Source organism: Triticum dicoccoides, chromosome 4A (genome assembly GCF_002162155.2).
Source record: "Triticum dicoccoides isolate Atlit2015 ecotype Zavitan chromosome 4A, WEW_v2.0, whole genome shotgun sequence".
NCBI classification, from domain to species: Eukaryota; Viridiplantae; Streptophyta; class Magnoliopsida; order Poales; family Poaceae; genus Triticum; species Triticum dicoccoides.
This window is the reverse complement of record NC_041386.1, coordinates 702,029,558-702,037,279: the sequence shown is the minus strand read 5'-3', so window position 1 is coordinate 702,037,279 and position 7,722 is coordinate 702,029,558. Positions and strand designations below refer to the sequence as shown.

At 43.6% G+C, this 7,722-nt stretch overlaps 1 protein-coding gene across 1 annotated transcript; it reads left to right on the top strand.

The window, feature by feature from the left end:
* The first annotated feature begins 1,649 nt into the window (after positions 1-1,649).
* On the top strand, positions 1,650-4,660 carry LOC119288021 (39S ribosomal protein L47, mitochondrial-like). Its single transcript, XM_037567637.1, has 3 exons — positions 1,650-1,930; positions 2,224-2,381; positions 4,301-4,660. The coding sequence occupies exons 1-3, from the start codon at positions 1,765-1,767 to the stop codon at positions 4,406-4,408; spliced, it is 432 nt and encodes a 143-aa protein (XP_037423534.1). The 5' UTR covers positions 1,650-1,764; the 3' UTR covers positions 4,409-4,660.
* The last annotated feature ends 3,062 nt before the right edge of the window (positions 4,661-7,722 follow it).

The following is a 7,722-nucleotide window of genomic DNA, read 5'->3' as shown; positions in this document are numbered from 1 at the left end:
GCGGAGGTGGTGGCGATTTCGGAGGCGGGTTTGGGGGCGGAAGTGAATTTGGAGGCAGAGGTGGGGGTAGGGGCGGTGGCAGAGGCAGGGGCAGGGGTATGAGTAGGGGTAGGGGAGGGGGCAGGAGCAGAGGAAGGGGTAGGGACTGAGCACCCTCTGTTTGCATTTCGGCTGTCGAAAACACCAAGATGGTGTGAGATCTTGAAATCCCGAGGCGCATCGCTGCGACATTGAACGGCCCTCCTGGCACACGCCTTGTAATCCCCTGATCAATGTAAAACCGTATCCCGCTTTCCGTAAGAGTTAGGATAGCGCTCCCAAAAGTTTGGCAGCGAGAAATTTTGACTGATGCTCCGTTAGATGGTTTGGTTTGCAATTCTGGATGGCTTTTCAATGAGCAGAACCATGGTAGAGAATTACCCTGTTCCCTGCCTATTACATGTAAACTTCCAAAGCTAGAAGATGAGTTTTCTGTTCCCTGTTTTTTTTTTTTTGGAGGGGTACTAGGCTGTGGTTGAAATCGGCTTCTATTTGTACATCAAAGCAGCAGCAACAACACGTCAAGCCCAAGTGTTGGAGATAAAGCTACCACTTGGGGAAAAAACTCATGCATATAATTTCATTTTATTTTAAGAAATGCCAAGCTTTATTGATCGAAGCTCACAACTAAAGAGCCCAACCATACATGGCGCTGCCGATTTAAAGAAAAAAAATGTGTTTTATTACAAAAGCAAAATATAAAAAAACCCAGCACTGCGCCTAGGGCAGACGCACACATTTCCTTCACCAAATTCTACCAAAATCCCTTTCTTCGCATCTAAACCCTTCTTCCCAATCCGCAAACACTATTACCTCGCTTATTACAAGATCTAGCTGCTGAGGGTTGTAGCTTTGTTCACGTTTGTATTTCAATTTCCAATTTCTGTTTTTCTTTAATTATTCATTTTCCTTTCCTTTTCTTCTTTTATGTATCTTTTTTTATCGTTTTCAATTACTTTCACCCTTTTTTTCTTTCCCTCTTTATTTTTTATGTCTTTTATCATGTTTTTTGTTTTTGTTTCTATCTGTTTTTACAATTGCGTGAATATTTTTAGTGGCAAAACTGATAAAAAGAAACTCCTTTAAACATGTACCCCGTCTGTCCCATAACATAAGAGCATTCCTGACACCAGTGCGTTGCTGTAAAATGTTGGAACACTTCTAATCACTTGATTTTTTTTCTTTCTAATCTTGAATAGATGACCCTTTCCTTTTCTCATTTATTTCCTTATTTCATTGTTCCTTTCTTATTATTCCCCTTTCTCACGGCTTCTTATTTTGGTTCGTCGTGTATTTTAAAATTATATATGCATAGTGGTTGTCGCAATTGTTCGTAGCGATTTAATTTTTCTTTTGTCATTGTCTATGAGGAGTGCAGTCATCGTGTTTTTTGAAGAAACGTTCATCGTGCATACAAAAAATGGTCATCCTCTCTTGAAAAACGGTTCACCTTTATTATTCCATGTGCAATAGTGGCTCGTTGTGTTTTTATAAGAAATATATTCATGGTGGTTTTCAGAAGTTTTATCATTATTTATTTATTTTAAAATAGGAGATCGCCTCTCGCACTGAGTTTCAAGTGGCCCGGCCCAGCCCAGCTACGGTGTTAGCGGGCAAACGCTCTTCCCGTCGTTCCCTTCCCCCTCACTCCCTCCACTGCGTCCTCTCGCTGCCGCCGCCGCCGCCGCCGCCGCCCGCCCGATCCCTCGATCCGGCTCCGCCGCGATGCTCTCCATGTCGAGGGTGCTCGCGAGGCGGCTCTTCTCCACCGCCGCGCCCGAGGGCGCCGCCGCCGCCTCGACGTCGCTGGCGAGGAAGGCGCAGAACCCCCTCGAGGAGTTGTTCGAGGTCGAGCGGAGCACCGAGGACGACCAGCCCGCTCCCCACTACGGTACGTTCCTCCCTCCCTCCCGCTCGCCCCCAACTTTTCCATCCCATGTAGAGTCAGGCCAGGTGGGGTTCGCCGTTCGCGGATCATCGATGGGCAGGCGCTACACATTCCTTGGTTCACGCGAATGCTTCTAGAGCACATCCTCATCAGCAACCGGATCCTCTAACATCCTCAAGGGATGTCACGCAAGCTACAGTAACCGTGACATCCCTCCTTCACATCCATATGGTTCAGCCTAAAATGATTATAATTAATTTGCAAATTACAAATCTACTGTATACATTAATTGGTAGGTCGTGGTTGGAAGGCTTCTGAATTACGCCTCAAGTCTTGGGACGACCTTCATAAGCTGTGGTATGTCCTGCTAAAGGAGAAGAACATGCTCATGTCTCAACGCCAGATGCTGGCTTCAGAGAGCATGCGCTTCCCAAACCCGGAGCGCATTTCCAAGGTATATCTGCTGCCGCAGGCTAACGCCGTTCATTCCTCAAGCACTTAGCTGCTTCTTACTGCATATTCGTCAAACAATTTTTTTTTAATTTCATCAAATAATTGTATCATACTTCTTGTAAGATGTTTGCTCACTCTCTCTGTGGATGGCAAGCTGTGCCCACTCCCAAATAAAACTGGTGTATTTCTGAACCTCTGATCTCCCTTTTTAATCAAATATTTGTCATACTTGCACTTTTTTAAGTAGTTAATAGAACTGCAATTGGCTCTAGTTTCATGATGGATTAAAAGTCACATTGCCTATTCTACTGGCCCTGTCAAGTTGTGCCGTGTTCTCGAATCTTCATCAACTTTACTGTCCTCTAATATCATTGGTTCTGATTACCAAACCTTGTCATCAAAGATACTGTGTAGTGTGCAGAAACAATGGGCACTAAACTACAACAGAATTGCTATTTTTGCGGCAAACCGAGTATTTTTTTTTATATTGCCTGTTTTGTAAATTAAGCTGCATGGACATAGTGGAAAACAATTCATTTTTGCAGAATTGGACGAAATTTAATGCAATCACGGGTGTCTTGGTCATAGTGTTGAACATTTGTTACTGCATATTGTGGTTCTCAGTCCCTATTTTGGTTCATAGTGTTGAAAATTTACTGCATATTTAATCAAATAATTGTAACATACTTTTTTGTTTTGCTCATTCCACCTGTGTGGATGGCAAGCTATGCCCACTGCAAGTCAAGTTGTTGTATTTCGGAACCCCTGCTATCATCTCTATCTACTCACATATTTATGATACTTGCACATTTTTTGCTAGTTAATAGAACTACAATTTGATGGCTCTAGTTTCATGATGGATTGAAAGTCAGAGATACCATTGGTTATTCTACAGGTCCTGTTAAGTTACTCCATCGCTGTCTTTTTGAGTCTCCATTTAACTTTATTGTCCTTGAATATCCTTGGTTCAGACAACCAAACTGTGTAACCAAAGAAGCCGTGTAGTCTGCACCTAGTGTTTTTTGCTCCCAAACATTGGCCTTCGTGATAAACTGGAGCACAGAAGTACCTCTTTTGCATCATTGGTAGTGTTAAACGTTGGTGCAGCTTGGTCACTTGTTAATGTTATTTTGTGTTGAGCACTGGGTGTTTGCTTTTCAAGACATAATGGGTGAAGAGTTAGTCAACAATATCTATGACCTGCTTTATAGGCTAACGCCTCCTCCATGTGGTTCTTGTCATGAGCACATTTTTTTGTTCAAGGCACCTCCTCCACCGGATCAAGTACATGATTTTCAGGAAATAGTAAGTAAACAGTTAGTCAACAGTGTGTTTGTGATCTTTTCAGTATGGAGATATGACCTGCTTCATAGGGTGCATCATTGGTAGTGTTCAAAATGTTGGTGCAGCTTGGTCACTTGTTAGTGTTATTTTGCGTTGAGCACTGGGTGCTTGCTTTTCAAGACATAATGGGTGAAGAGTTAGTCAACAATATCTTGTTCATGATTTTTTCAATCTGGGTCTATGACCTGCTTTAGGCTAGCATTTCCTCCATGTGGTTCTTGTCAAGTGTCGACGTGACTCTGTCTTTCTTGTCATGAGCATTTTTTTTGTTCGAGGCATCTTTTCTGTTAGGACCTTGTTTAGCGCTGGGTAGATGATTTTCAGGAAAAATAGCGAGTAAACAGTTAGTCAACAGTATGTTGTTTGTGATCTTTTCAGTATGGAGATATGGCCTGCTTTCATAGGGTACCGCGGCCCCCATTTTGTTTTCTCCAAGAGTTAACAACAGGACTTGAAAGTTTCTTACGAGCGCGCGCACATCAGTGCCGTTTTATTTCCAGGTCATCTTTTCTGTTCCTTCGGCGGCAGCACCTGACTCGCCCCGCTATTGTTTGTTTGTTTGTTTGTTTGTTTCAGGTGAGGAGATCGATGTGCCGGATCAAGCACGTGCTGACGGAGCGGGCCATTGCGGACCCTGACCCGCGGAGGACTGCGGAGATGAAGCGGATGATCAACGCCATGTGATGGACCCACGTTGTCGCCGTGCTTTTTCAGCTGTCCGTAAGCAGCTTTAGCATCTGTCTACCACTAGAAAGAATTTGCTTGCTTGCCTCCCCCGGAACCGGAAGATGTATAAGAAGAAATGCAGCAGTCCTGGGGATTCTACCAGGCTCCCAAACATTTCCGTGGATGAACCTTAATGGACCTCTGATGGAATAACCGTGGCCGTCTGTCTGTTTTTTGCACATTCATGTTGATTCAGTACGTAAAATTTGGGAAAAGAAAACAAAAGCATAGGCCATAAGACCGAAAAAAATGTATTTTATGTATATTTTACACTATATATTTATGTTTGTAATTTGACGAAACATAATTGTTTTTATGGTGATTATATATTTTCTTACTTCTCTTTTCCCGTATGAAATAAGACAAAATTTACGGAACATAACTATTCCTTGCCCAGGATGACGAATAGTCAATCCCGAACATTTTTCATAATATACAATGAAAAACGTTTTGTAACTATGTGGTGAACCTTTTTATATAGCAAACAAAAAAGGAAAGAAAATAAATGAAAAAAATTAAAGGAAAAAGGAACCAAAAAAAAAACAGAAAAAACCACTCAAAACCGGCAAAAGTTTGAAAAAAAAAACAGGAGCGGAAAACCACAGAAGGAAAACAAAAAAACATGCAGGAAACAGTGAAGGAACAACACGCGAACCCCGTGCGTGGGTTTCTTGGTTTGACCTATTAGATTCCTTCTCATGGCTTAATATTATTACTCGACCGGAAGCTCGCCTTCAGTCATGCAGAGCACTGATTGTTCATTTTCTCCACGAAACTGTTGCTTGGTGTTCCCTAAAAAAAAGAGAGCTGTTGCTTGGTGCTTGGAACAGCCGCAGGCTTCTTTCGCCCATTCACTGTGTCCTTTGTCATGCGCGAGGTTTCCACGTGCACCGTGCAGTTTTGTATTCCCTCCGTCCCAAAATAAGTGTGTTGACTTTAGTACCAGAGCTAGTACAAAGTTGAGACACTTATTATTTTGGGACGGAGGGAGTAGATGGGCAGTATCGTTGCAACAGATGGTCACGTGACATGCCGCCAAGTCAATTTGTGCTATATATACTACGTAATATATCATGTATTTCTGGGACCGTGATTATGCCTTTTGCGAGCCTAACACTAAAAAAAAACTGAACCTAGGAACTGAGCATAGCTCCGATGGCTAGATCTACCTGTGGCGCTGGAACCTGCCCATCTGAGTTCAGGTACTAGACCAGGGGTGGATCCGGTAACGGCGGAGCAATGGGGCAGCCAGATATGGGCGGCAACAAGGCAGTGGTTGTTGCGAGTGGCCGACGATGATGCGGCACAGGGGTAGATGAAAATAGGGATGACAATCGGCGGAGGGGCGCTAGGATGGCTAGTGGCGGCCGAAGGGGCGGCGGTTGGGCGTGGGGTCTCCGGAATCGACACCGGGGCGTCCGTGTGATGAACCACTCAAACAAGAGTATCTCTGAGGAGTAGAAAACTTTCATGATGTTGCTGCTGCGGATGAATCTCATCTAATCAACAAATACGGGAAGCTTGATGAACTACTGCAGCCTCACGAGTAAGAATTCGAGTTATAAACCCGCAAAATAATAAATAGTCTGAGTGATAAGCTTGTTGACACAATTTTCAAGAAAAAATACGTTTTGTTTATTGAGACAATGAAGAGAAAAAATAGGTGATATCCACGGGCTGAAACAACATCATCTTTTTTTAGGCTAGGCCCAGACACGAGCCACAAGAACCCAGTAGGATTGGTCTGCCACCCAAACCGGGGAGGGCCCTGCTATGTGCTGCCGCAGCGAGTCCTAGCACGGCTCGCCTAGAGGGGACGGTAATGGGCCGGCCTAGTAACCACGTGCCATAGCCATTTTGACAACATGCATGTTTTTTAGTTTTTTCCTTCCATTTTACTTTACATTATTGTTATCATTTTTGCTTTATTTTCACTTTTCTTTGCATTTTAAAATATTAGAAATATATTTATTTCAATTTTTTTCATAAATATTGAAAAATGTTAAACGTGTATAGAAAAAAAGTGTATTGTGAACAGCAAAAGGTATAAAATGTTATCAAGTGTACGAAAATGTTGTGACATTGAAAAATGTCACGCTTTACAATAAAATGTATTTGACATTTAGTAAAAAAAAAAACCTTTCATGTAGTCCCCTTGTGTGGTTTTGGTAATTAATGACAATGCCTATGAAATAATGCTTTCATTGAGATGGATTGGAGGGGAGGCTCCATATGCAATGTATGAAGGATATTGGATGAACTGAAGGACGAAACCCATAAGATAAAGATATGCATTGAAGATTGGAGATTGAACGGATTTATAATGAATACCATCGGCATCAAGATATATATCAAGATCATCGAGTTCTAGCGATGAATACAATATCATCAAGAAGAAGCAAAAGAAGTGGACTTCGGGGCCTCAAGATTAAGTTCTATGATTAAATATAGTAGGAATCAACATATCAGGGGTGGATCCGGTAACGGCGGGGCGATGGGGGCGGCCAGATTTGGGTGGCAACAAGGCAGTGGTTGTCGCGAGCAGCAGACAGTGATGTGGCATAGGGGTAGATGAAGATAGGGATGACAATCGTCGGCGAGGCGTTAGGATGGCTAGTGGCGGCCTAAGGGGCAGCGGTTGGGCGTGGGACATCCAGAATCGACGCCGGTGTTGGCGGCGAGCGTCACGGGTTGCAATTGGGGAAACTTCCGTGGGTGGTTCTGGCTTGGCGCATGTCACTCAACTTTTGCTGCAATAGTAGGGGCGCTGCAAATATGCATGTATTGGAACCAAAAAATTTGGCTGGAAAAAAAATTCATCACCATTTGCAAATATGGCATCTATTTGAGCAACATTTTTTGCCCAAAGTACCCTAAATGACAGTTTTTTTGGCTCAACTATGTTATTTCATCATTTGTTGGAGATACTCTTGAAGTAACTCTAGGAGAGTCTTCATATGGTCCCCATCGCCATAATAACTGCCAATATGGTGATTTGGACAAGAAAAGCACACTGGTGGAAAAAAGGCCTTTGGTCGCGGTTCGCAACTGCCATTAGTCGCGGTTGCGCAACCGCGACCAAATAAGCGCGACTAAAGCCCCCCACCTTTAGTCGCGGCTGCTTAAGAACCGCGACTAACGGCCCGTCCACGTGGGCGCCAGGCGGCCGTCGGGGCGGAGGACCTTTAGTCGCGGTTCTTCTGGCCAACCGCGACTAAAGGCCGCCACAGGTTTAGGGTTTTAGCCCCCCCCCCTAAACCTGTTTTCTGTTT

Bases quoted from the DNA above. Each gene is read 5' to 3' on its own strand.
- LOC119288021 (XM_037567637.1), top strand. From the start codon at position 1,765: ATGCTCTCCATGTCGAGGGTGCTCGCGAGGCGGCTCTTCTCCACCGCC. The intron at 1,931-2,223 runs GTACGTTCCTCC...ATTAATTGGTAG, and splicing joins CCAGCCCGCTCCCCACTACG to GTCGTGGTTGGAAGGCTTCT. The intron at 2,382-4,300 runs GTATATCTGCTG...TGTTTGTTTCAG, and splicing joins ACCCGGAGCGCATTTCCAAG to GTGAGGAGATCGATGTGCCG.